Here is a 27,696-nt window from a genome sequence, read left to right on the forward strand (position 1 = left end):
CTTCAGGAGCGTGCAGGCTCTTTACTGGGACATTTTTCCTGGTTTTTGTGCCATCCCTCACTGTACCTGAAGGAACGAGCAATGTGGAGGGCACTGAGCTGGGGTTCCCTGTCACCACGCAAGGTGGAAAAACCCTTTGAGGACTAACTGTCTGAATCCTCAAACTGTATTTACCGGAGCAAAATTAATTTCATTAATAATTTGTAACTCTATGGCTCCGTCCCCGGCGCCGGCCACGCCACACCCAAGATGGCGGCCCCGCCCCGAGGAGCTCTCCCGACAACGCGTTCCCTTCTCCGTGCGCAGTGTGCAGCGTTATGGCTCCGGGGGGAAACGCGGGAGGTTATGGCGGAGCCGCCGGAAGCAGCGGAAGGGTTTCGCAGGAGGACCCAGCAGGGCGGAAGTCGCTGAGGCGAACGGGGGTGGCGGCGGCAGCGAGCGACGATGAACAACAAATTCGACGCGTGAGTGTCACCCCCGAGTCCCCCACCGACCAGCCTCTGGTGCGGGGCCTGCACGGCCCCGAGCCCCGCCGGCGCCTACCGCCGCTGCCCCGGCGCCGGGCGGGTGAGACGCGATGAGTCACGGGGCTGCGCGCAGCCCCGTCCCTGCAGCCGGGGCCCGGCCTGGCCCCGAGGGGACGCGGGAACGGCGGCAGTCCCGCACCGGGGAGTCGCGGGCCGCCTCGTGGCCCCGCTTGTCTCTCGTCTTTTCCGGCCCTTCGCAGGGAATGGGGCGGGCGGAAGGACCTGTGGGGTGCTGGGTGCTGGCGCGGTGTCTGCTCGCCCAAGGCGCTGCCTCTGCTATCCGGGGGTCGTGAGAAGCGGGGTGGGCAAGAGTTAGCAGAGGTACAGTGACGGGTCTTCGTGTGGTCCCCCTGAATAGCAGGGGACCCTAACAAGTAACTGCGTTTTCTTGTGGCAGATCAGTAGCTAGCACAAACTACTTGAGTTTGTTCCAAAAAGCTGTTTTGTGGTTCACTTCGTCTTAAAAGTGCGTGCCCAAGATGCCTGTGATGGGCATGAAAGTAGAAGTAGTTTTTACTGTGTGGGTTGTCAAGTGTAGATTTCCAAACTCTGGTGGCCCTTGTACCACAGAGGAGCTTTGGAGCAGAGAACTACCCGGGCTTGGTATGAACCTTCTCGGCTGTGTGATGGCTCTCTTTGTTGTTTTTTCTTCACCAGATTGAAAGATGATGATAGTGGAGACCATGACCAGAATGAGGAAAATAACACACAGAAAGACAGTGAGAAGGAAAAGAATGATCGTGAGAAGCCACAGAGTACTACCAAGAGGAAGGTACGGTTCTGGCATCTGCATTCCACAGGCAGGGCATGGTGTGGCAGTGCTAGGGAGTCAGTCCTCAGTTCAGGGGTAAGGAGAATGTGTCTTGAAGGGCTGTGGTCTCAGTGCATTGTTACTGCTGCAGTGAAGACTGAGGGACTGTGTTTGATTTCAGTAACTTGATGTCACTTTTGGAGGTCTCTCATCTGAGGGGTGAATGCTCCCTTCAGTAACATAGCTGGTACCCTGCCAGGCATTAGAATGGAAATGAGAAATAAGGCTTTATTTTCATCAGAAAACAAATTTGGAAGAAGACATGAGGAAAGGACTCCTGTCTGACAGGACAGCAGTGGCTTGAAGGTGGTTTAGCGGGCAGTGTTTGTGACACTGTTGAAATAACATTTAAGATGTGTCCCTGTGTGCAGTGTAGCCAGGTCAAGAAGGATAAGACATTTATCTCTCCTGTTTTGAGCTTTTTTTTTGTTTTTTTAGTCTTGGAAAACTTAGGAAAACTGCTCTGTCTGAAGTAATGCAACCCTTGTAAACTTGCCGTAGTCAAGGGGAAAGTAGAGATTTAAGCCCTGGTAACTCCTGTAGCAATATCAAGTAGTACAAGACAACGGCTTTGGCTGGGGTTTTCTCTGTAAGTTTTTTGACTCCTGGCTAATGAGCTCTCATTAGCCTCTTCTGTGCTCATCAGAAGTATTTTTAATCAGAAATCAGTGTTTTGGAAATTGAAAAGTGATCGCTGCCCACTGGTGGTGATGGGTTCTGCCAAAGCTGACATAACAAGTTCTTAGATTAATCTTCCCAGAGCACTGGGGTGTTGGTTGCTTAAGGCAGTTGGTGTCACCAGAGTTTTAATTGCATTTGAATCATGATTCATTTTAAGTAGGGTTTATCCTTCCCAGAGGAGGAGAGTGTCTCTTTTTCTCCTTAATTTGAAGAGGTTATAGGTCTCACATTAACCTTTTTATTTTGTCTTCTGTTTTTCCTTTGAGACAGGCACAGGACTAAAAATAAATTCAGTAATGATGCCTCTGGTGGCTCGAATGTTTGCTTTTATATGCTGTAAATGTAATTTTCTCCTTTCCTTATTTTAGAAGAGCATACAAGGAGTAAACAAGCTTTTCTGTTCTGCAGGCTGTGGTCCCGGGGCCAGCTGAGCACCCCTTGCAGTATAACTACACCTTCTGGTACTCCCGACGGACCCCCGGGCGGCCCACGAGCTCCCAGAGTTATGAACAGAACATCAAACAGATTGGCACCTTTGCCTCCGTGAGTGTCCTCCTGCTGTCCCTGTGTCACTTGGGCACAGGGTGGTCCTGCTGGCCTGCTCCCTTGTGTGCTGGCTCTGTGCACACACAGAGCAGTGAGTGATTTGCCAAGGCAAATGAGCTCTTGAATTAAGCAGGAGATGTCTTTAGTGCTTTTCCTCTGCCCTGTGCTAGACCTCTGTGCTTGGGGGGAGCTGGTATAATAATAGAAAATAAAAAAAGAGTAGCCACGTAGTTCATTTATGGCTGGAGCAAGAGAAGAAAGGAACAGCTTTTCTTTACCATTTCTGTACTGTCCCCCACATGCTTCTCTCCACCCACATTCCCACGACAAAGACTGTGGCTGGTATAAGCATCTGGTATGCTGTATTTGCCAACAACTGGTGGCCTCTTCTCTGTCTGAAAGTGATGGATAAGGTGCAATATGATGTTGCAGTCAAGTTCATTAAAAGACAAATTGCTCTTCCTTTCCCCTTCCACTCTGTGGTTGCATGTTCCTGGAATAAACTTGAGCATGTTCTGGAAAGGCAGTGTTGGGTTTTTGCATGGGACTGGCAGAGTAAACTCGCCCTCAAGAGCCCAAGATTCATAAGCAAAATGAGTCCCCATTACTATTCCAGAGCCCAGGAAGTCTGTTGGCTATTTCTTCCTTTTTCTTTTCAATCTGGTGTTTGCCCAGTTTTTTCAGGGTCTCTTATAAATGTTAATTTTGCCCACCAGTACATATCCTCTGTAATATGAGAATTTATAGAAACAGCCCTTTATTATTTCTGGAGGCTGCATAAAAACATACCTGTCTGAGCAGCTGGGTTGTGTTACTGCATCCACACAGGATAAGGGTGGGAAGAAGCCTGTTGTTGTGGGTAGTTACTGCTCCTATTACCCATGTGAGCAAGTACTTTCAGTTCAGGGGATGAAAAAAGTGGCTGCCGCTTGATGATCTGGCAATAACTTTTCAGTCTGATAAATCAGTGTAGACTTAGCATTGATTTTTAGCTCCTTAGAGGAAAAACATTATGTTAAATATTCTGTTGTCTGCTCTTTGCTACACAGAGTTTGTTGGGGCCATTGTTGGCTGGAAGTGCTGCAGTTCTGTTAGGACAGACAGAGACTGGCCAGCATATCTGCTAACGTGCTTGGGTCCAGATTCTATTTAAAGGGATGGTAGAGCAAACTTCAGGAAGAATTGTCTAGCTAAGTCTGGGCTCAGATTTATTCTTGGCTTTTCAGTGGAAAGCTCTGAAAGCTGAGAAATGTGAACCACTAGAGGGCATGTTCCCTCACTGTGGGAGTGCAATTTCCCCACGGACGTGCCTGACAAAAATAGATTGCTTCTGACCCCTCCTCAGCCCTGGTTCATAATTTTATTGGCCATAAAAGCAAATTTCAGTTTCAATGGCAGAGGTCACAGATTGGAGTGGAATTCCAGGTGCTGACCCATTCATTAAGGTCTCTGATATAAGTGCTTGGGGTGATGTCTGACCCCTCCAGCCACACTGCTGGTCTGCTTAATAGCTAATGTCTTACTGAGTAGAGCCTTCTTAAAATATGGAAATCACAATAATCTCTTCCACTGCCTTGTTTCGTTTTAAACATTCATCCTTTCTCAAATCCTTTCTTACCCAGAGATTCTCAAAAGATAAATATGCTACTTTTAAGAACTACTAAAAAAATAAGTCCCTTGCCTTACAGTCAGAGGGTCTCAAGCAGACAGAGGGGTGCCAGAATTGAACTGGTCGAAGTGAAGTGGTACAAGTGTACTATGGCAGACTGTAAAATGAAGGTATTTAAATCAGAACTCTGAATAATACCTCCCAATCTTTAACTAGCACCAGAATGTATATTTTGTCTTAAAATCTGCATAGAGTAAAATTAAATTTAAAAAAGTCTTATTTGAAGGCTTCTGCAGTTTCCATGGTCACAGAGAGCAGTGGTTATGCAGGGTAAAGAGGCTTGGCTGTAGCTGATGCATTTGACATATCCAATGATGGAAAGTTTGGGCAGTAGGAGTTAGAAGATATGTTTGGAACTGTTCAGAGCAGCTGTTAACTTAGCACAGATTTCTTCAGACAAACACTGAGTGACTTTAGAGGTACCTGTTGAATGTTTCAAGTGGTCACCTAGTAATGAAGCCAGTCAGAAACAGTACCCAAGCTCTGACACTACTGTTGCCTTTTGTGTTGCCTAGTCAACACCCCAGTGACAAGAGAGTAGAACAGAACAGGGGAAGGTGGCTCTGGAGAGCTGATATAAAAATGGCAGCCTGTTTCTGTGGAAATCTTGACTGTGAACAGTTTGAGCAGCTTCGCTGTGTGGTTGATGTTGTTGCAGGTGGAACAGTTCTGGCGGTTTTACAGTCACATGGTACGTCCTGGGGACCTGACAGGCCACAGTGACTTCCATCTTTTCAAAGAGGGCATCAAACCCATGTGGGAGGTGAGTTGGAGCTCTCATTTCTGCCTTGATATTTTCCCACAATATTTTGGAGGGAACCTTCTACAGTGGAGGGAATCCTGTCATTAAATGGCACTCCATTAGATTTTCTTGGGTGAAATCCTTTTGTCTGGGTTCCCTGTAAACTTGTCCTCAGAACTCTGTCCCGTGTAACCTAACAGTCCTGCTGCCAGATAGGGAAGATGGGGAAGGTGCTGGCTGCAGCCACACAAAGGTTGCTGAACTGCTACTGCCAGTGGACGGGGTACCCCATCTAAGCTGTGCTTCCCAGTGTAGGCACTTCCCCCTTATAGCTGTCTCCAGTGACAGCAGTGCAGGGTTTTCCTCTGGAAGGACTGGACCTCTCCAAGTGGGATTCAACAAAGCTTTTAAAAATCAACTCTCCTTTTTTCAGTCAAGGAGGTGCATATGGTTAAAAGACTGCACCCAGAGCTGGAAATGGAAAAAAACCAACTTCATCTTGTATTTGATTTTTTGATTGTTTTGTTGTTGTTGTGGGGGGGGTGTTTGGTTTTTTTTTTTGTTGTTTTTTTGTTTTTTTTTTTGCTCCATGGTACTTTCATTTGCTTCTATTTCTATCCAAACCTGTTAAAAGAAATTCTACAGAATCTTTGCCCAGCAAATCATTCTTCCAGTTCCTGGCCTGCTTCCAGCAATGACCAATAGCATTCATAATATGAAGATTTTATGTGTTTCTCTGAAGTACCTAATTATACTGCTTGGTCATGAGAAATTTATATGTGACCCTTGTTAGCAGTTATTTTAAGCAAGGTGTTTTATAGCCAGTTACTGCAAATACTATTTATATAAAATTTTTAACCCTCTCTGGACTCCTGGTGAGCAAGTTCCTCAGACAATGTGTCGACCAGAGAATCCCCAAGTTAGTAATACCAGAACTTCTAGAAAGCATTTCCAAGTAGACATTTTAAGATGGAGGTGGAGAGATTCTTTGGTATTTTTACTTCATGCCCTACTTCCTTCTTGTATTTCCAGAAGAGGACCTGAGATCTCACTTCTGGCCTTCCATTGCTGCCTGCTTTGTAGGGCTTTGTTTACGCTTCTTTCTCTTCCAAACTGATCCTTAGTTGCTGTCATTCTTGTAGGTACATATGTGCTTGTGTGTAGCTCTGATCTTTTTCTGCATCCATCTGTGCCTTCTCTGGTAAAGTAATAAGCACTGAGCATAATATTCCCTGGTGATTTACTGGGCTGCAGGTCATTGTTATTCTGGTGAGGGAAAATCAAATGCTTGACTGAACCGAAGCTTGTTTAACCTGAAAGAAAACTAACAACAACCATAAAGCACATGATACAGCATCTGCCTCCCAATCACTGCTCTCTCTGTAGCCTTGAACCTGCTTAAGCCACCTTTGAGATATTTTTAGAAATATCACTGTCTTCTGATGCCCATTAGTCATTGTGGAAACTTTGAAGAGTTAAACCCAACTCCCAGTCTAAAGGCTGTGATGTTCACAACTTGGAAAACAAGGGCACTTAACAGAGACCAGTTTGCTTTTCACAGGATTCTGCCACATTCCTAGAACACGTGTTGATTTGGATGGCTCCTGTCATCCTTTTAGGTTTGTCTGGAGCTGATGCTTCTCTTCTCAGTCCAGCACATACCTGAAAAGTAGGAGTCAGGTGAATGCTGCTGTTATGCTGACACTTCCATGTGTCCTCAGGATTGCTTCATTAGCACTTGCTGTCTCTGGGAGAGCAGACAAATGTTTAGTTTTATCTGAGCCCTAGAGAAGCTTTAAGGCTAAAATAAAATTAACTTCATTTCATCAAGATATGTTGGGCTGCCTTGCCTGGCATCTTCAAGGTGTGTCCCAGCTTGGCAGAGGGGATTGCTGGGGATTTGAAGACCCTGCTTTGTGCAGTCCCCTCTGAGTCATCCTTTGTTCTCTGTTTCTGTCCTAGACCTCTCTTCCCTTACCCTTCCTACTGCCACCTCTTTGACTTGTTCCTACCTCTCTGTCTTTAGCTTTGGGTGGAATTCGTTCCCCTCTAACCTTGTAAGATTTCCCAGCTACAGTGTTGAACCAGAGAATGCCACAGTATTCTGCACAGAGGAGGAGCTGCTCTTTGACATAGCTGTGTGTTCTGGGGAGCTGGGAAGGCTGTAGCTTTTGTAGTTTCCAACTCTGTGTCAGCTTCAAGATACAGAATCACAATATTGAGGTGACAGACTGGGTGCTTAGCATAAATTTTTTCTTTTCCTTTCTCCATTTTGGTTATTTCCATGGGTTACCACAGTCTGGAGCAAACATTCAGCTGTATGATGTGTGATAATTCAGTAGTTCTCAGAGAGCAGGGGGTGGTCCTTTCTGTGTTAACACAACTTGTGAGCCCATTCCTGGAAATGTGTAAGGAAAATTTTTATCAATTTTTTGCTTGCTTTTAAGATACTGTTTTGCAAACTCTCTCCTGGTCTTCCATGCTCTGTGATGAGGGGGTTCTCCTGTTTTACAGGGATCTTGTTTTACAAGCAGAACTACAAATACAGGGGATTAGACAAAGGGTGAGTGAGTCTCAGGTTTAGGGGTAGTTTTAAAGTCCTTGCCTCTGGGTCTGTTTGTGCAGATTGGTAGGCTGGTGTTAATCTTTTCTAGTGGGATCTAAACACTAGAACTCAAGTCATCAGAGCATAGAACTTTGTCTGGAAGGCTGAGGGCCATTGTTTTAAGTACTTCGTATTCAAAGTAAGTGGTTTTCCTCTGTGTCTGCTTATACTGGGGAGAAGTGACATAAAATGCTTTTTCTTGAAAACATCTTCCTTGCCCCACCTAATCAATATCTGCTCCTGTTTGTGGCTCTGCTGTCTTGTGGGTAGCAGAAAAATAGCTAGGAGAAAACAAATCAATTCATTTCCCCTCTTCCTAGGATGATGCCAACAAAAATGGTGGTAAATGGATTATCCGTCTGCGGAAGGGCTTAGCCTCACGGTGCTGGGAGAACCTTATCCTGGCCATGTTGGGAGAGCAGTTCATGGTGGGGGAAGAAATCTGTGGGGCTGTTGTCTCTGTCCGATTCCAGGTGAGTGCTTTTGAGAACTGGCTCATGTTTCCATGTGACGGGGCTGCAACAAGTGCCCCTTGCTTACCCCTCCCTCCCGTGCCATTCCGCAGGAAGACATCATCTCCATATGGAACAAGACGGCCAGCGACCAGGCCACGACAGCCCGGATACGCGACACGTTACGAAGAGTGCTCAACCTACCTCCCAACACCATCATGGAATATAAAACCCACACCGATAGCATCAAGTACGTGTGCTGGCCAGGGGGGTGCTGCAGGTTGCATGTGTGCTCGAGCAGCTCAGTGCACGGCACAGGCGCTGACAGGAGTGCTCGTGTGCGTTAGGGCTGTTCCTGAAGTGCAAACAGCAGCAGTTGTTGCCAGCGCGCTTTGAAAGCCAAATTCCCGTGTTGTCGTGCTGTTTTTGGGGGCGTTTGGTTCTAGGAGCAAAACTTTTTTCTTTTTAAATGTGTGATCCAGGGTTATTTTAACAATCCACCCAGCCTGTCACTCAGGTGATGGGCAGCCCAGGGTGGAACTGTGGCTTGATGTATTCAAAGACAAGATTGTGGGGGGGTCGAATCATTTGAATAAATAGAGATTCCTGGGAATAAAGTGCGGAAGCTAACAGGGATTTATAGTGCCATTAGACTTATAAATGGTCTTGGGAAAGTGCTGTGTGAATTTACAGTGCTGTACAAATGATTTCTAATCATAATAAACGTCATATATTAAGTCTTCCAGGCCCTGGTGACAGAGGCTCTTTAACAAGACTAGAAGATCATGGTACACAGAGAGCACAGCTGTATTTTTAAATAAATATATTATAGCTTACCATATCAGGCCATTCAGGGTGACTTTTATTTCCCACAAAGTGACAAAAAATTGCATATATAGGTATTAGTTAGAAGTAAGTAATATGTTGTTTTTCTTTTTTTCTTAAGTGTATTATAAACCAATACACTGATTAGGTCATATTGGTTAAATTAATACTTGAAAAGGTGCACACAGAAAAAAAGTGAAGCAAATTAATAAGACACTGGTGGGGCAGAGAGCTTTCTAATCTTGCCTGTAATTAAGGTGCAAGTATCTTTCATGACTTTCTTTGATTATGCTGGCTTGTTCTTTCACATAATCACCCTGTCATCAGTCTGTTGCGAGATAAGTTTGATGGGATCAATCCTGGTTCTAGTAGACAGCTAGCTTCCAATTTTGAGTGTGGGTCACTAGTAATTATACAGAAATCTCGTTGAAACTGCCTTTAGGCATCTAGTGTTCCATGTGGCCTTCCCTCCCGTGTACATGGGAAAGAGAAGGGAAAAGAATATTTTTTCGTGGTTTTGCCACTAACGTTTCTCATGCACTTTTTGCCAGGAGAGGGCACTATGGACTCTCTGGCCATGTAGGGAAGGAAATAGCGATGTGCTCATGTGGACACACAACGGAGTATTTTACTCCTGCTCAGCAGCAGCAGACTGCGGACTGTGGTGATGCGGCTTTGTGGTGAGAGCAGGGAGGTGCCTGACTTCTCTCAAGTCTCCGTAGTAAAAGCTGTGTATGGGGCCAGCTGTCCTAAGCTGTGGTGGTGGTTCATGTAGCAAGTGTAAAACGGGAATGGGGATGTTGTGGCCTTTCCCTTGTGAAGTATCACCACCAGCACTTCCTAGCACAGAGAATGCAGCTATAGCAATGTTTATTTTTGCTCTGGCAGGAGTAAGGCCTTGAGTGATGGTGCATCCAGTAGTGTGGCCTCATTTCCCTCTGCCACAGTAACATGGTGTGCTTGCTGCCCTCTCTTCCTGCATAGCATTCAAGTTTCATTTTGTGCTGCTGATGTGTGGTGCAAAATGAGCTTGTCTGAGAATAACAGGTGTTGGAGGTATCAAGTTTAGTAGCTCAGATCACAGCTGGGAGCAATTCTTAAATAGAGGCCAACTGGCTTGTCTCCCACTCATTCTTCTGTGGGTGGGAGAGTTAGTCAGGAATTGCTTTGATGATGTCACAGTCAGGTAGGTAAAGCAATTAACCTTTTGCCTTGTAGGGCATCATGAAAGCCCTTTTTTCCCACTGCCTTGCTCGAGCTGCAGCAGTATGGTTGCAGTGCTGTCCAGCATTTCCTTCCAAAGGCACTGGTGTAAATTCAGAGCAGAACTGCTGTCAGTGGAGTTTCTGTGTAGTGATGCACAGACCAACTTCTTGTGCCTCTCTTGCCTGGTACCAGCAGGCAGCAAGGGCCAGCAGCTGCAGAGAGGTGATGGTGACTGCTTTGTGACAGAGATGAGCAGGACAGCCCCAGCTTTCAGTCTGACTGTTTGGCTTAGCTTCATATCATTAAAGTTCTCTCACTAATAAAGAATCTCTTGTGTAACTAGTTCTATCCTCCATGAAGTCTGGCTCCTTTTCCTTGCCCATCTATCAAGTCCTGTTGAAATACTGTCCATCATGAATAAACTCCACTTATGCTGCACATGTACCATGTGATTTATGACTCGGGAGGGCTTTCCAGCCAGCACTCTATATTCACACTCTGGCTGTGTTTCATGAAAAGCTCTAATGGAAGAGCTGTGCTCTAGGCTTTGTCAGGGCTGCCTTTTGAGGGGGGCTTGTGGCATTTTTCATTTGTATGGGCTGCATCTCTCCACTAGAGCTCTGCTCATGTGCGGGGCTTGATTGGCATTGATTGTGCTTCAGGGAAGGGAGCATGCTTAGCAAGAAAAGAGCAGGCATTTCTCAAAACCTTGACTTTTAGGTAGTGAATTGACCTGGATTAGCTTTTGACACACTGTAAATGAATGCTTCTGTAGAAATTGCTAGCATGCCTCTCACTGTGGAACCTGAGCCCTGTGTTTCAGGTTTTGTATATTCCTTTTGTGATGATGCATTTCATATTAAATCATTTCCAGACACCATTTTTCATGAGCTGTCAGCGAGGCTGCAGCCCTCTTTGTTTCAGAAAGTGGTGGTGCTGCCAAGCTGCATCTGAAAAGCACCTGTTGCATCACAGCTATTCCAAGGAGCTTTTGTGCATTCTGTCCTTCCTGCTCTCAGTGGTGGAGCTTGTGCATTTAGCTAGATAAGCAGATCTTTCATTGCAATTTTCCTGTGTTTGTCCTTTCTCTTGCTTGTGATATTGACAAGCTGCCTAAATCCCAGTGAATAGAAGGGTTAGCCTAATCTGTTTGAATTCCCAATCTTGCTAGGAGAGCTGGAACAATCCTTTGGACTGCTTAATTCCAGAGGATTTATAGTACCTTAGACATTTCAGCACTGAGTACCTGAAGGGAACATATGTGACATTTTGTGGGCTACCTTGTTTCAGTAGCTGGAGAGAAATTGCTTCTCTTTGTTCCCTCGGAGGTGCCCTGAGAGAGGAACACTCAGATGCAGTGAACCACTTAATAGGTTCAGTTCATCAGTGTTGTTAACCTTGGAGGTGACAAGGTCCAGAAGTGACAGTGGCTTATGGACAGTGGTACTTCCTGTGGCTTGGAATTAAAGGAAAAAAACCCAACCTCTTTTTGCTGCCATAGCAGGAGCACTTTTTTGAAAGAAGAATGTTGCCAACTACAGCCTGGCTATATCTCAGCAAAACCACTGAAAATATTCAGGTATCCACTGTTGGGAGAGAGGTGAAGTGATCACTTTCACATTTGACTTGGAGCATTGCAGCATGAAGTTCGTGGCTGCCTTGCATACACCTCTGCCCTGCCTGGGCTTATCAGCCTTTCTTTTCCGCACTGATAACTGTGTGGTCAGTGACCATCTCCTTTGTTGAGAGCTGTCACCCACAATACCATCCAGGAATCCCAGGCAAATTCAGCAACACTGCTTCCAGTGCCAGGAGAGAGCAGAGCAGTGGCGATCACCAGGTTGCCACGGAGGAGGCTGGTGTGGAAATGTTTTGGTTGCTGTGTGACATTATGGATTGTCCTGTCAGCTCTAAAGCAAGGCTGCTTTTCCTGAAAACAAAGCTTTGCTTATTCATAAGTGCCTGCTGCAGTGAGAGCTGAGCAGGGTATAAAACTATCCTTTCCTTTCAAAGTCACCAGTGATAACTAATGGGATGGCTCGAGTAAATGAGAAGAATAGTTGATCTTAATAGAGCTGGCACTGGGTTCATTTCACTGCAGGCAGTTGGAGGAAATGGCCTCAGACTATATTGTAGGTGGGAAACAAGAGGCTATCCTATGGAGGGAATAATGCACTATAAGAAGACTGCAGGGGTGAGGTAGGTTCTCAGGACAAAAAGGAATGGCAACAAAGTGAGGAATTGGGAAGAGAAGTCCCTATGGAAGTGGTAGGTGTTGGGCAAAAAGATCAGTATTTATGGGACAGTAAGCTGGTTGTCGAGTGCTTGTGAGGTCTCCCTTTTCACAGCGGAGTTCAGCTAATCCTGTAACTGTTGTGCTTTTATAGCACTGGTTTCCATTTGTTTGCTAATTTCCAAAACCTTAGGAGAGCTCGTCAGTGCTGCTGTCACTGTGTCACCTGTGCCTTTGACTGTGTCTTGAATGGAGTGGGCAGGGTTAACCTTGCCTGAAGAGAAATGGTTTGCACATGGGACCCTCACATATTGTCTGATGCCGGTCAGGGGAAGGCACACCCTTGGGTCTTGCCAGCTCTAGAGCTGCATCGTTTCACCCTCATCCATTCAAGTCTGAGAGCAGGAATAAAATCTAGAGGAGAGCAGTGAGGTTCCAGATCTGATAGCTCTCCTCCTGAGTCTCTGCAATACTGGCTTCATTCATTTATCACTCCATTCTCCAATTCCAGTAATATTTCCAGGTGCTGCAAGTCTAAGAGCACTTGCATAGACCTGGACCTTTGAATTGATGGATTCATTGAGTCATTCTCCATCAACATAATATGCTTTATTCAGAAGTGTCCATGACTTTGTGAAAGGCTTCCTTATCTTGGGGGCCTGTCTCTTACCAAAATAAAAGTGCCTATAACCTATTTATTTAATGGATTATTTTTTTCAAGGAAGACACTTTGGTTGTTTTTATTTAGTTGTGTTATATTGCCTTTGCTACAGGTACTGCCAGAGAGGTGAAATAATTATTTCAGGCTAGAAGACTGTCCTAGATGTTTTTTCAAGCTATTAGTCATGAAGTTCTTGTCTGGCTGTGAACAAATCCCAGGGGAAGCACCCAGAAAGAGGCTGTGCTGCTCTGGACACCTGCAGAGTGTAGTGAGTGGTCAGTGTGCTGGGAAATTCCATGTGAGCTGGCAAAAGAGACAGACCTTGGTGCCCTTTGTAAGGTACTGTAAGTGCACTCTGAGAATGCTTTTTTAGCTGGGGAAGGAGAGGGTAAGGAGAGAGTAAGGAGCAGAGTTGCACAGAGAAATACTGGAGGCAAACTGCTAGGACTTAATTGAGGATGTTTGCAGAAAACAGCTAGTGCTGCTTGCATAATGATGATTTGGAAGGCCCCTTGAAGCACCTAAGACTGCCCTTCCTCTTTTTGCTGGAGTCTTCCTCTTTTTTCTTTTCTCATTTTTCTTTCCTTGTTAGGGCTAAAGGGAGCCCTGTCTGAGTCCTGACCCTGGGCAGTGGGGAAGAAGGTGGGAAGTTTCAACAGTTGTGGGTCAGGAATGAGTGTGGAAGAACAGCTCTGGCTGGCTTTATTTAGCCTGCTAGCGTTTCCATTTCCCATCTGTTCAATGGGAATAATCTAAGTGTTGGGGATCAGTTCACTGAGTATCTGATCGCTGTGCAGACAGTATGGCAATAAGGTACTAAAAATGTCTATACATAAAAATAACCTCTTAGACTCTCTGGCATTGTGCCTTTGGCATGTCTCAGGTCATAAAGATTCTGCCAGATGAAATTAACTGGCAGCCTTATTCAGTGTGGAATGAGAGCAGTTTGCTCTCCTAGCATAGTTTAGGTACATTAGGGCAGACACATCCTGGTGGATTTTTTCAGTCAAGTCAGCAGATAGTTGGAATCATTAGTACTATAATATGTATGAGAGTCTTAAATTAAAAATTCTTGGCTGGGAGAGCTTTTTCTCTCTGTCTGTGAGGACAGAGATGAAGGACTGTGCATGATGTTATTGGGATGTTGGAACAAGGAACTCCTTAGTATGAAAGGGGTAATAAATTATTGATTATGTTGACAAGTAATCTGCCCTTGTGTTCCTTCTGCTGAGGAGTTACAAGTTTAGGAGAACTGTGGGAAAGAGATATGTGATTGTGGGTGATGGGAATGGGGTAGAGATACAAGGGAGGTTGGAGGGAAGACATGAAGGTGGAAACTTTTTGACAAGTCTGGAAATCTGCAAAGATTACCAACAACTAAGAGGGCTTCATATGCAGAGTTTTCTTCTCCTTAACTTCCTTCTGGAGAGAGGCTGTTGAACCCCCAGATCTCTGTGTTCATTTGGACTATGACTTGCTGGGAAAGAGCATGTGACACCTGGGCTGCTTTTGCAAATGCTATTTGGGAGCTTGACTCTGAGGCTCAGATAAGAGCCAGGTTGGTGGTCTGGTTTTGGCACAGGTGCAGACTAAGTGTTTCCGTTCCTGAACTCTCCTGTTGTGTTGCAGTGGCTTATGAGGCAATGCACAAAACAAAACATGAAGTAGCTGAGAAGTACCAGCAAAAAAAATCTAGAGGGTGGTCTGAGTTTATGAGTGACCTGGGTTTTCTTTAAGGTCCCTCCAGCCCCATGGAACTCTGTGGCTTCACAAAATGGCTTGGCATGTGCTCTAGGTACCAGTACTGTTTTGCTGGGCATGGAGATCTATGAGGTTCTTTGATGTCTCTGGTCCCAGAAGATAATAGTCATGCTCACATTAACCTCAGCACGTTTTCCCTGAGAGGGTTTTCAGTATGCTGCCTTCGTAAAACCGACAGCAATTTTTCAGTCTGCTGCCTTCATCTGTCAGTAACATTCTCCACCAGGGAATGCAGTGTTGGGCCTGTCCCTCTAACTTACCTAAAAACATTTTCCTTTCAGATAGGTGTGATGTTTTTACTGGGTGGTCATTAACAACGCAAGTTTACAATAGGAGATGAGACTTCCTAATAACAGTTGGATTCTGCTGCCTGATTGAAGACTTTCATAAGAACTAAGCTGTGTGGCATTACAAAAAGCCCCTTTTGGGGGCATTACCTGCATGTGCAGTATGTGGCAAAGCATGAGGCCAGTAACTGACTGAGTTTAACCAGCCAGGGAATGTGATAATCCTCCAGAAAGACAAAACATGGGCTATTTTATGAGCAATAGGAAATGGATATTCCATTTGTGACTAGGAAGGTCATACCTGTCTCTGGGTATTAATGCGGCTTTATCACCAGCAGCCAGTGGGAACGCTTCATGTCTGTGCAGAACGCTGAAGCTGCCTTGTGCTGTCAGATGTTTGGCTGGATTTTAAGGATGCTTCTATCCACTAGGGCTATCAGAGAATATTGCCTTGCTCTCTGAAGACAAGTGCCTTTTAAACGTTATTGAATGTTTCTGCTCTCATTAAAACTTAAGAAGCCTTTGATCTGAAGTGCTATTTTTTGGTTTTTATTTCATTTTTTTTTCCCTCTGGCTTGCCAGGGCCTGGGAGGAGTTTCATGGCCTGGTGAACAGCAGTGGCCGCTGATCGAACGCTCCCCCTCCCTCTGTCACACCCAGGGTAGGGCCTCATCTTTCTTCCTATCTGACTTCATGGCATACCTCTCAGCTTCCAACCTTCTTCCCATGGGCTGGCATGTTCTCGTGCCTTATGGGCCTGATGGTGGGCCCATTCTGCTATTTGTTCTTTTCCAAAAGTCAAAATTATTTTTAAATTTTTTTTGACCAGACAGCAGCATTTTCTGTTGAGGTGCTTTGTGCTATTTTACTAATGTGTTCTTCCTCTGTATGAGGCACTTGTATCCCAGACCTGGTCCCAGGAGGCTGAGAGGTATGTCTTCAGCTTGGGCGTGTTGCCTAGGGTTAAGTGTAAGCAAGTATGGAGTGGTAAATGAATCCTAAGCACATTCAGGTGATGGACACTGAGAGAGGCACATGGGACCTGACACACAGCTCTTTAACTCTTTAGCTCTTCTGTTTCAGTGAGCTGAAACAAAATAAATTAATTGGTCAATAAAAGCTTGTTCAGGAAGGACACCCAGTAGCTACTGTAGGTAGAAATAATAATGTTGTGGCTAATGAGACAACCACCCTCTACTGCTGCTAGTGTCAGCCAAGATGTGCAGAGAAGATAGCCAAGGTGAGCCCAGGGCTGTTGGGAACCTCACGGCTCAGATTGTTTTTCCCTGCAGTGCCCACTTCCCTGATACCAGGCCCTTAAGAAGGGCCAGCAAAAGGCCTGGCCATGGGAGTTGGGTTGATTGTAGTCAAGTGGGATCACTGGATTACTGAGTGCCAGATGAAAGGAATCTACTGGAAGGAAGCATTTACGTTGCCCAGTTTCCACAACTGGGCAGTGGAATGTAGCTGCTCTAACACAGCTGAGCTCTTGAGTAGCTGCTGGGGATCCCAAAACCTCCCTCAGCAGCACTGGGCAAGCAGTGTTCTCATACCTTGCTCTGAAGTCGTGGGTGAAAATAATAGCTCTCTCTCCTCACAGGTTTGGCTTTTTGTGAGGATCAGTGTTTACAAAATACTGCACAGGCACTTGGTAGTGTTGTTATTGTTAGATGACATTGAGGTGTCCTTCCAGAAGAGGAAACCAGCTCACTTCATGACATACCAGGCCCTGAAGGCAGCAAATATGCCAAGGGTACAGGAAAACGGTGTCAGAGTTCATTTAGCTCTCAGCTGTATTGGGTGGCCTATGCTGAGCAGGGGTGAGCAGTGGGCCTGGGGCACCCCAATAAAGGCAAAAGGAGGTAAAATGTAGGGAAAATCTGTCCACTAAAGAGCTACCTAAAGTGTGCTGTCCTCCTGAGGTAGGTGGCCCAGGTGGAAGTCCAGTATGGGATAGAAAGCCAAACCATTGTTGCAAATTAGCCAGAATCCAGTTAATGAATCCTGAATCACATTCCCAAATGGCAGCCTAGCCTGCTCTTCTGGGAAGTGCAAAGGTGAACCCCAGTCTTCTGCAAATGGCCTCCAGCATGTTTTTGCTGTCGTGTCATAGCAGAGTAACTTTTTAACTCTAAAAAGTGGTTTTTACTTCCTTCTGCTCTTCCAGTTCTCCAGCCCACCTCCTGGAGGTGTTCCAGCCTGTGCTGGTACAGCTGCCATGCAGCTCCTGGCAGCTCACAATGATAGCTCAAGGGCTTGAATGGAATTTCGCAGTCCTGCACAATACCTTGCTGCTGAAGTTCCTGCCTTTGCTCTTCAACCATTTGGTGTGGTATGTCCTGGGGCATCTCTAAATGTTTTGGCTTGGGCAAGTTACAGCCCTGTGCCTGTTTATGGGAAGAGCTGCCAAACCTATCCTCTCAAAGTAATTGTAATCTCCTTTGTTTCCAACACACCACCTATTAATGTGGAAATACGCTTTGCATGTTGCTGCTGCTCACAGGCTGGCAGTAAGCAATAATAGATTTCTGTAACCTGCCCCATTTTCAATTGCTGCAGTGCCATGAGACTGAGGGAGGTTGTAACCAGCATTCCCTCCTTGGTCAATAGTCCCTGAGGCTTGTGGCTGTACTCAGGAGTGAGTAGAAGCTGCTGAAGAAACTCTTCTGTTTAAACTTAAGGGAAACACCCATTTCAGATTAGATACTCTTTTAAGGTAGGAGAGATCAGAGAGCTAAACTTGTTGACAGTATGACTACATACAAGGGACAGAGGCAGGGGGAGGTTGGTGTGATAGTATGTTTGTGCTCCAAGCAGAATCCCAGAATCCCCAAGATAAATGTTTAGTAAGGAAGAGACCTTGCAAGTTGTTTAAACACCAGAATCCATCAGGGAGGTTTCCACATTCTATCATGTGCTTTGCTCACAGGAGATGACAATTTTTTTCTTCTCGTTGAATGGGGATGAACCAGGATCTCTCTCTTTACAAGTGTTCTGGAGTGACAGCTGACTTCTGTGAAAAGTCTGTAGTTAGGAAGATCTGTTTGGGAGATTTAACAGGCGTTGATTTTGAGTGATGAACTGGGATGGCAACACTGGTGGCTGTGGTGGGGAGAATGGGGAGGTGCTGTGATCTGAAGGAATGCACATCTTTAACCACTTTTTTTCTTCCCTCTGTTTTCCAGGGATAATTCAAGCTTTCGAAACACAAAAATCACATTGTGAGAACAAGAGTTGGCACTAAGCTCCTCTCTCCGTGTTGAAAGCACTGAGAGTGCCCTCCAACCTCTGAAGGGACTCGTGGGCCACTCTCGCACTCCTCCCTGGGGGAAGGATCCATTTGAAGCCCTCCAGCAGCGGTGACAATAGAGGCCGATTTTGTCTTACACAAACTTTTTTTTAGCAGTGGGGCGGGAGGCAGCCTTTCAATTAGCAGCGGGCCCTTGGAGGCCGCATCTTGCAGCACTTTCCTCTCTTTCTCTACATGGCACGCAGGATCTCTGGGATTCTGCCTCAACATCAGAGCCTTTTGCTGAGGGATACCAGTATTATAAATCTCTCTGCAGCTGGGAGGAGCATCCCAGTTGAGAGTCAGCCCTGTGGTTTTCAAATGCCCCTTTTCAGTTCTGCCAATAAATTATTGGGTCTCTTTGTTTCTTTCACTCTCTCATTTTTTGGCTGTCTGAAATTCAGTAGGGTGGTATTTCTGTAGGCTGCTTGCATTTGTCTTTGCCTCTTCTTTATACTCCCAGGTTAGCAGTGCCTTGTACTCACCCTTATTTTTATAGAGAGCGATGTGAGCTTCCCTTAAACCAGGACAAAGAAATGCTTGGTGTCAGTTGCCTTCACTCTGTCTGTCTTGGTGGAGAGCCAGCAGTACTGGCTGAATTCAGGGCCAAGCCTGCTTCTGGTGTGTGCTGGGGTTTGCAAGTCTCTGGCCACCTGGGCAACTGGGCCCCCAGTGGGTGTAGCAGAAGAGGGTGATGGCTGCTGCTCATAGCGGCATGACAGCTGTGACCAGAAGAGGGGCTGGGAGTGACCCCCTGTCCTCCTGGGTGAGCCTCAAATGATGGGTTGTTGCTTGGAAAGCCAGCATGGCTGCAATTTGGATGCCACGGAAACAATAGGAGCTAATTATTTCCTCTGATTCTGCTTGACTACAACACTAATTGTACTCATTAACAGCTCCAGCCTTTTCTCCTTTTCCTTGGGGAATTGCACAATTGCCTTTCATTTTTAATGGAGCCTTTGCCTTGAGCCCAGGAGGGGAGGCTGTGGCCAGTGATGGGGCACATCTCCTGCCCCATGTGCTCTGTGCAGTCCCCCAGGAGAAGGAGCTGGTTGGGCCAATCTGCTTGTGACTGCAGAACCAGCAGCCTGTGTCTGGGACAATTACCAGCCTTGGGGCCTGGGAGACCTTCAGCCTCATGACTCCAATTGCAAATTCCTTGTCTTACTATTGCAGTCTAGACTGAAAGCAGCCAGGACTGGCAGAGAAAACAGTTTAAAATACTCGGTCTTCTGAAGGGTTTGTTTTCTTCATTGAGAGTGTCAGTTCTAGGCTGTCTCTAGAGACATTCCTTGAACTGACAGCAATGACTAAATGCTCCCCGTGGGCAGGCAGTTAGCACTTGGCTGGTCAGGGAGTAGGGCTGTTCCCCAAACTGTAGTGGCATCCCTCTCTGTGTTTCTTGAGACCCCTGGTCCTGTTCCTGCTTTTGGCACTTGTTTGTCACCACCTCTCAACCAAACACTTTTCTAGACACAGTCTGTTTCCTCTGCTGCAAGCAGGTACTACTACAGCTGCTACTTAAGATTGCTTTTAAATACAACTCTCCCCTGCTGCTCTCCAGTATTTGTTGGGGGATTTACTTGTAATTACATTTTGGCAATCTAAGCAAAAATAACCTTACAAGGCAGGGCTGAAATATTAGCTGCAGGTTCCTTTTATTCACAGCACATTTAGTTTTTTGCAGATGACATCACTTAGGGCTTTAGTCCTCTTGTTGTGCCCAGCTGTGCGTCATGTCCACCTCTGTTATTTCATGTACTCGCCCACTTCTCGCCTCTGATGCCCCTTGTCTAAGCTGGTGCTGATGAGTGCAGGCTTGTTATTAAATCTGAAAATGCTGTGGTCCTGCTGTGCTTGCCCTCAAATATGCTTTGTGAGTGAGCTGTGGAAGAGCCTTTCCTGGGGAGGCTGTTCCTCTCCTCCCACTGCCCCTGTTATTGAGATTTGGAGGAACTCAGCAGAGGTTCCTCTTGCTCAGCCTTGAAGAGAGTGAGCTGGCTGGGTGTGGAGTTTGTCCCCTTTAAGGCTACTTTTTCTGAGGTCCGGAGAAAAGCAGTGGCTGATCAGTGCCAAGCATCGGGTGCCTTCTACAGCCTGGAGAGGGATGGAGCCAGATTGGTTTTTGAGCTGGATTTTTGGCTTGTGGTCTGCTTTGTCCTGCTAATGAGAATGGTAAAAACACAGACATGAGGTTGTTTGGGAAGGGAAAGAGCTTCTGTTGTGCTCTAGAAAAAGGTTTCAAATCCTCTTTATTCAGGAAGGAAGCCTCTAGCCTTGGGAGCCCCAAATCTGCAGTGAGTCAAGACCTTTCCTGCTTTCCTTATCCGAAAGGCTTTGAACACCCTTGAACTTTAAATCCCTGCAAAGTGGCCTTTGAGGAAAGTGGAAGATCTTTGAGCCTTGGAGCCCAAAGAAGAGCATTCTTTTGGGTTCTTTCCCAAGGTGATGCTGAGCTTGGTGAGCTCATGAGCCCTGGGTGTCTCTGAATACAGCTGGTCTAATGGGGGCTGATGGCTCTTCCCAGCCTACAGAAAGGAGTTCTCTCAATGGAGGGGAGCAATTGGAGGATGGTGTTGCCTTGTCTTAATGCTTCTTGTTAGAGTGTGGGCACGTGAGGCTGATATTGGGCTGAGGAAGCTTTTCCTCTCACTACACTCCCCCTGTAATCTCAGAGGGTGACCTGCAAGGTGTTCCCTCACCAGATGCTGCAGGGCACATCTGTTCCAGATCTGTGACATACGGCTCCTGCTTTAGTTCTTATCTCTGGAGTGATAAACCACAGATATCTCCTGAGGGCTCATAAAACCACTGCTTGGAGATGGTGGAGTGTGATGTCAGTCGTGTTCTCCTGGCAGGCTGGAAAAGCTCATCTGTTTCCAGTTGTACTGTATGGTCATGCTGGAGCCTGAATTCACTGGAAGAAGCAGCATCCCTGGAGTTGTAAGAGGTAGGTGACAGTACCCTGCCCTGGAGACTGGCAGCAGGGCAATAGGTACCCAGTAATCAGTGGGAATTGGCCAGGTAAAGACAAACCAGAGCTCATTAATTATTCATCTTCCTGGGGACAAAGAGCCTGGGGACTGTGGACATGCTCTGGGCAGCTTATGGTGGGTCCAGGCTCTCATAGGGCTGGGGACACTGGACCAGGAGGGTCTGTCCCTTCAGCCTGAGAGGGCATGGCTGTGGCAGGACAGGAGAACTGTGCAGTGCCATCACTTAGCATCAAGACTGTGGCTAGGACTACAGTGTCCTATGACCTGGTCACCTCACCTGGGTCATGGCCATGGGAGGTCACCCAGGCATGGGGCAGGACCCACCTGAGGTCCTCTGAACCATCCCCAACTCCTTCAAGGTGCCAGCTCCGTATTCACCTGGCATTGGTGCTGTGGCCACTATGCATCTCATAGGGATAGGACAGGAAAAGCCACCTTGCAGAAAGCAGGGGCAGGCTGGCACAGCCCTGAGTGATTCTGGGTCATGACCGGCTGCAGACATCCAAGAAGTGATGTCACAGCTGCTATGTTTTCCTCCATCTGTGCCCACAGTGCCCTCACCCCTGTCAGGCAGTGCCAGGGGCAGTTGTGGGCAGTAACCAACTGGTTTTCTCCCAGCAGCAGCAGAGGCAGCCAGTGCTGGGACTGTGAGGCTGATGCATGTCCTGGAGCCAGGCGCAGGTGGCGTGAGCTGGATCACAGAGGAGCAGATGCTGCTTGCCACCATTCCCAGGCTGACCTCTCTCATCTCCCCTGCCAGCAGGGACAAAGCCAGAGGGCCCCAGAGGTCATGGAGGGGCACCGGGGAATGCAGCATTGCTGGGATGGGGGAAGGGGCTGTGCTTGACAGAGATGATCCCTAGGGCAAGGAAGGCTGGTGGGGGAGGGAGTCATGCTGATGCTCCCAGCAGGATGGATGCCACGGGGCACACATCCCTGAGGCTGTTTGGGTGCATGGTGACTCAGAGTCTTTCCACTTCAAGCTGCATGCTAGGGATCAAGGACAGCACTTTAGCTGTCCCCAAGACCCACAGTCAGGGCATAAATGGAGGGAAGCTTTAGCTGCCACCAATCCCATCCATGGCTCCATTGTTGTCCCAGAATGGGCATCTGTAGCTGTGACTCCTGCCCCACTGCCATGATAGGGATGACAGTATTCCCATTTATCTTGGGCTTGAATTTGTAAATTTGCAGAGGGGTGATATGTCTCTTGCTGCCAGCACTGCTGCATGGCCTGTTAGATGTCTGACTCTGCTCCAGTTTCCCCATGTCTCATCTCACAGAACTGTGCATCTCAGAGGTGTGTGGCCAGCCTGCATGGGGTGCACATCCAGCCTCTGAAGCAGGTGGGCATGGAGCAGAGACGCCATGGAGGCTTGCAAGAGCTAGAGGCTTTATTTCCACATTCAGCACAGCATGAATACCCCATGTTCCTCCTTCCCCCATCTCCACCACTTGGCTGGTAGGCACCTGTGAGCATCACTGTGGCAGGTACTGCTTGGGGTCGCCAGGGAAGGGCAGGGCAGGTGCCCGGTTGAAGTGAGCCACAAGGAAGATTCCAACAGTGCCACACACAAAGAGAGAGGCCATGATGAAGAAGCAGACACGGTCGATCACCTGTCCCACCATCATCCACTCTTCACTCTCCTGCCAGTGGCACAAGAAGGGTGAGGGCTGTGCTCACTGTCCCCCCATGCACGTCCCTCTCCCCCCAGCCCTGACTCACGCTGCTGAAGTCATTCTGCTCCCGCGTGGCATTGGCGATGTAGTTGCAGGCTTCCACGCAGGCACGGATCTCAGGACCTGCTTCCTCCAGGCTCTGGCAGAAGTCCTGGGTACTGCCACTCTCCAGACCACGTCCTACGAGCAGCAGACCCAGCACAGCAGGCACCAGCAAGTGCTCAGCAACCTGGCACAAAACCCAACTTCACAGGGAGGTGCCAACCCTCCCAGGATCACTCACCAATCTTCTCCAGCACGGTTTTCATCAGCCCATCTCTTTCCTTCTGCTTCTCAAAGAGCAGCTCGGTCCGGGCTTTCCAGAGCATGTACTCATCAGCTTTCACCATAAGCCCCAGGGAGCTGCGTCTGCGGATAGCTTGCGGAGGCCCTGAGGTCTCCTCTGGCATGGCCATGCCCAGGTACCGGGGCAGGAGGTGCAGGAACACCTGGGCACAGTATCACCTATGGGGATCTGTCCCCCTCACACCGCCCAGAGCATCCAATGGATGTGGCTGGTTTCCCTGGCATTGCTTGGAGCATGTTGGCACCTTGAGCATGCCTGAGATGTTGGCACCTGCTGCTCCCCAGTGTTGGGAGTGGCTTGGTGGCACAGTGTGGTCTGTTGGGGACATCTGGAGCCTTCTCTTTGTGCCAGGACTTGCACTCAGATGAAGGTATGCCTGTCACCTTACTCTGCAAGGGACATGGCCTTGATCCCCAAATACCCATCCCATTCCCCCTGTATAAAGAGTAGGGAGATGACGGCAGGTACCTGGCGCACTCTCTGGGACATGGAGTGAGTGTTGGGTGTTCTCAGGGAGACGTTGAGGACAATGACAGCATTCACCACAATCACCACTGTCACCACCATGAGGAAGGTCAGGTATCTGGGGAGGGGGCACAGAGCCTCAGTAGAGCTTCTGGGTCACCAGCTATGGTCATGCAAGGTCCTTCTCTGTGCCCTTCTGGGCTGGAAGCTGGTGACTGGCAGTGAAACATGGGTAAGTGGTAGCCCAGTGTCAGCCCCATCTGGGCCAAGGGTTATGTCTGTACCAGGGTCCTGCCCCTGGGCACTGGCTGCTCCACAGCACCTGAGATCCTACTGGCTCAGTGTGACAAGAGGGTTGGCACCCCTATCCCAATGTGTCACTTACTTCCCAATGAGAGGCACAGCCTGGGAGGTCTCAGGCACCTTCTGGGCAATGAGGAAAAGGAAGACAGTCTGGGCCAGGAGAACATTGATGGAGACGGTGCATTTCTGCCCACCCGCTGCCAAGGAAGGGCAAAGGCAGAGTTTGGCACAGGGCAGTGCTGTGGGCATTTCCCTCCTAAGGCAAAAAAACCCCACCCAAAAGCTGAGCTAGGCAAGTTCTGCCTTGAGCCATTAACTATGGGATACCTAGAAATTTACACACTCCCCACAGTTTAAATACTACAGGAGTGGGTGACAGATGATACTGATGGTCCCTAAGCACAGAAGGGATGAACAGCCCTTCCTGGAGTGTTGCTGTCCCCTTGCACGTCCCCATGCCCGCAGTGGGCAGTGTACCTTTGGCAGGCAGGAAGTAGACAAGCACAGCCATGGCAGAGATGAGGACACAGGGCACAATGATGTTGATGATGTAGAACAGCGGCTTGCGCTGGATGATGAGGTAGAAGATGACCTGCTGGTACTGGATGTCATCTGGGGTGAAGTGGTCCGAGTTGATGATCTTCCGAGCAGGGCGGTGCTTGATGGCCCATTCCCCGTTCTCTGCATTGTGATGGTTGCCAGGTGAGTCCCACTGTCCCCATGGGGCCACTGGGCCTCCAGTCCCCCAGTCCAGGGAGGAATGGGAGGACTGGTGATTGGCATGGGCCCCACAAGGCACCCAGGCTGTGCACAGCGCTAGAGCCACTCATGAGGGAAATGAGCACTGTGGAACATGCCATGGTGCCTGGGAAAAATACCCCAAAAAGCTGTTGGATGGGGCAGCTGGAAACATATGGGGCACCTTTAACCTCTTGAGGGCTCCCAGGGCTACAGCTGTGGGGCTGGGGTCCCCCCATCTCCCCATTTCCACAGTGCTACAGAGGGAAGCCAAGTGTGACACTGGGTGACAGCGCACTGCTCTCCCCTGCTCTCCGTGGGAGCGATAGATTTTTTTCCCAGTCAAGATCACAACTCAGGCCGGTAATGAAAAAATAAATCTCGCTGCCCGAAAAGCATTTTGTTCCTTCAATATGCAATTAAAATGTGATGGAAAACGTCATTGTTTGGCCATGACAGCTACGTTCCCAGCATCAATCAAGCTTGCAGGAGCGGTGCTCTCTGGCAGCAGCTGCCAGGCTGCATGAGCCCCGAGCAGGGGGGGTTAGAAAAACAAATCTCTCCCCCACTCTCGCTTCCACTAATAACTTAAGTGCCCATGTAATGGTGGGAGCTGCTAATAGTCCCTGCAGCCCTGGTTTTGGCAGCCACCAATGTAGCAGCAGACCTACTGGATGTCTCCTGTGATGGGACACTCTTTTGCCACGGCCATAGCTGCAGTCTTACCTGTGAAAGCCTCAGGGTCAATGACGATCCACTCCACGGTCTGGCCATCCTCCACTGTCAGCAGCAGGTTGATTTCGTTGGCACTGTACGTCTGGGACCTAGGGAGGGACGAGGTGGTGGCACAGGCTGGCATGCAGCAAGCTGAATGGGCAAAGATTGCCAGTGTGGCACCAGGTCATGCTGGCCACCTCCAGCTCTGCTTTGGGGTGCTTGGCTCATCCATGGTACCTCCTGCCAAGCGGCAAGTAATAGACAGGTAGCACTTATCTGCCCAGGGGCAAAGGTGGGCATCCCATGCTAATCCCTGTGTCCCAGGAGGAGCTGCCATGGTGCCCATGCTCACTGGAAGACCATGGTGCAGTTCTGCCAGTCAAAGGGGAAGTATGTGACGTGGATGACGCAGACGCTGCGGTAGATGGCAGGGGGCAGCCAGTAGATGCTGCCATCAGGGGACACCAGCACGTTGGTGTAGAGGGTGATTTCAAATGTCCCATCGATGCTGGGAGGGAAAGGATGGGCTCAGCCACAAAGTATGCCTGGGGGGCAGCTGCAAGCCCTGTGTGGGGATGTGTCCCCATTTCCCTGTCACCTACTTGTTCTCCAGGACAATGTCTGGCAGCCAGACCATGGTGGAGGGCACCCGCAGCAGCTGGATGTTGTCGTATTCCTCAGGGTCCCAGCTCAGGCGATAATCAGACCATTGCTGGGAGAAGGGGAGATGAGTAGGAGGGGTCATGGAGCCCCCCAAGATGAAGGGACTTGTGAGCTGCCTGTGCTATGCTGCCCACAAAATGAACCCATTTGGGGGTGCTCACAAAAGAGAGTGCAGGTTACAGTGCCAGTCCCTCATGGGGTGCAAACATAGCTGGGCGTGATCCTGCCTAAAGGGGAGGGGTCTCACCATCTCGATCCAGACGTTGGTGGTGAGGGTCTCCTCCCGTTCATTCTAGCAAAAGGAAGGAGGGAGGTGGCTTTAGTGCCCTGCCTTCTGCATTTGGGGGCAAATTCTGTCCCACTGGGAGTACCGGGGGGGGGGAGGAGGGGGGGTGGGGTGGGGAGTCTCTCACCAGAGAGATGAGGTTAGTGAGGGTGAGCTTGAGGGAGACATCGATGATCTCATCCCCCCGGGCCGGGCGCAGTTGTCGATTGTAGTTGGACATGAGGTCCTGGAACAGCTTCTCCTCCTGGTTCCTGCACCCCACCCCTGGGAGGGCACACACCATGTGACCCCCCCCAGGGGAAGACAGTGGGGTCACTGATGCCCCCTAGACCTGATACGTTGAGGGGGGGAGGCACCGGGAAAGGGATGCATGGGAAAGGGCTGTCCAGGCGTGTGTTCCTGCAGGTCTGTGCAGTCTGCTCCACGATCCTGACAGTCCGATCAGTGCCCCGCATGCATGTGGGGTGCGTCCCCACCAGCACGCCCTCACCCAGCTCCCCCGGGGACCTCTCCGGGGCAGGACAGAGGCAGTGCGCTGCCAGCGCAGGGACAGCCGGGCCGGGCGGTGCCTGGCGCTGTACTCCGAGGGGTGCCAGACTCCCGGTGCAAATGTGGGGGTAGTCAGGTGCCTTCCAGGCGTCTCCGTGGACGGGCAGATCTTACCTGCCAAGGTGCAGAGGACGAGGAGGAGGCCGTGGCTACGCATGGCGGTGCCGTGGGGCGCAGGGGCTGGGGCTCCGCTCGGCCGCCTGCACAGACGTGTTCTGGGCTTGGCGCCCGCTGGGACAGGACAGCTGTCCCCTGCCACCGTCAGCTGTTCCCAACAGCCACGGGGGGCCGAGAGTGACCACCCACTTTCCCCGCTGTGCGGCGATGCCAGTTTGCTGGGAAGCTTCTCTGGCATTTTGTGCCGGATGGGTTGGAATTGGGGCAAGGGGCAAAATGAGGTCCGTGCCTTGGGTTCCCCATGTCTCCCACAAAGGGATGGATCTCCTTGCAGGTTATGGGAAAGGGGTGCCCCCCTGCCAGCACATCCTGACCCTGCCATGGCAGTGGCTGCCCCCAGAATATAGGATGGGGAACGGGCAGGCAAGTCCCATCACATCAGCCTGGGGAGGATGTCCCCCCGGGGTTCATATCCTTCCAGACTCTCTGTAGGGGAGTTACGGGGAGGGCGGGATGGGGGTATGGGGGTGTGGTGAAATTC

General features: G+C 48.8%; 2 protein-coding genes across 4 annotated transcripts; one reads left to right on the forward strand and one right to left on the reverse strand.

Annotated features, from left to right (window-relative positions):
• Positions 1 to 404: 404 nt before the first annotated feature.
• Positions 405 to 18,629, forward strand: EIF4E2 (eukaryotic translation initiation factor 4E family member 2). Of its 3 annotated transcripts, XM_062498919.1 has the most exons (8): positions 405 to 464; positions 1,185 to 1,299; positions 2,428 to 2,562; positions 4,893 to 4,997; positions 7,902 to 8,054; positions 8,147 to 8,283; positions 15,589 to 15,667; positions 18,192 to 18,629. In XM_062498919.1, the coding sequence occupies exons 1-7, from the start codon at positions 445 to 447 to the stop codon at positions 15,632 to 15,634; spliced, it is 711 nt and encodes a 236-aa protein (XP_062354903.1). In that variant the 5' UTR covers positions 405 to 444; the 3' UTR covers positions 15,635 to 15,667; positions 18,192 to 18,629. The 3 variants fall into 3 exon arrangements, with proteins under 3 accessions (XP_062354903.1, XP_062354904.1, XP_062354905.1); XM_062498920.1 differs by lacking the exon at positions 15,589 to 15,667; XM_062498921.1 differs by lacking the exons at positions 2,428 to 2,562; positions 15,589 to 15,667.
• Positions 18,630 to 22,770: 4,141 nt separating this feature from the next.
• On the reverse strand, positions 22,771 to 27,393 carry CHRNG (cholinergic receptor nicotinic gamma subunit). The gene is given in 14 exon segments (XM_062498844.1): positions 22,771 to 22,938; positions 23,018 to 23,151; positions 23,255 to 23,459; positions 23,786 to 23,900; positions 24,168 to 24,282; positions 24,563 to 24,766; positions 25,550 to 25,647; positions 25,893 to 26,048; positions 26,143 to 26,252; positions 26,451 to 26,495; positions 26,617 to 26,753; positions 27,153 to 27,204; positions 27,206 to 27,354; positions 27,357 to 27,393. Coding segments are annotated over 14 exon segments (1,725 nt in total).
• Positions 27,394 to 27,696: the final 303 nt, after the last annotated feature.

The sequence above is a fragment of the Cinclus cinclus genome, chromosome 10 (genome assembly GCF_963662255.1).
Source record: "Cinclus cinclus chromosome 10, bCinCin1.1, whole genome shotgun sequence".
In the NCBI taxonomy this organism is placed as follows: Eukaryota; Metazoa; Chordata; class Aves; order Passeriformes; family Cinclidae; genus Cinclus; species Cinclus cinclus.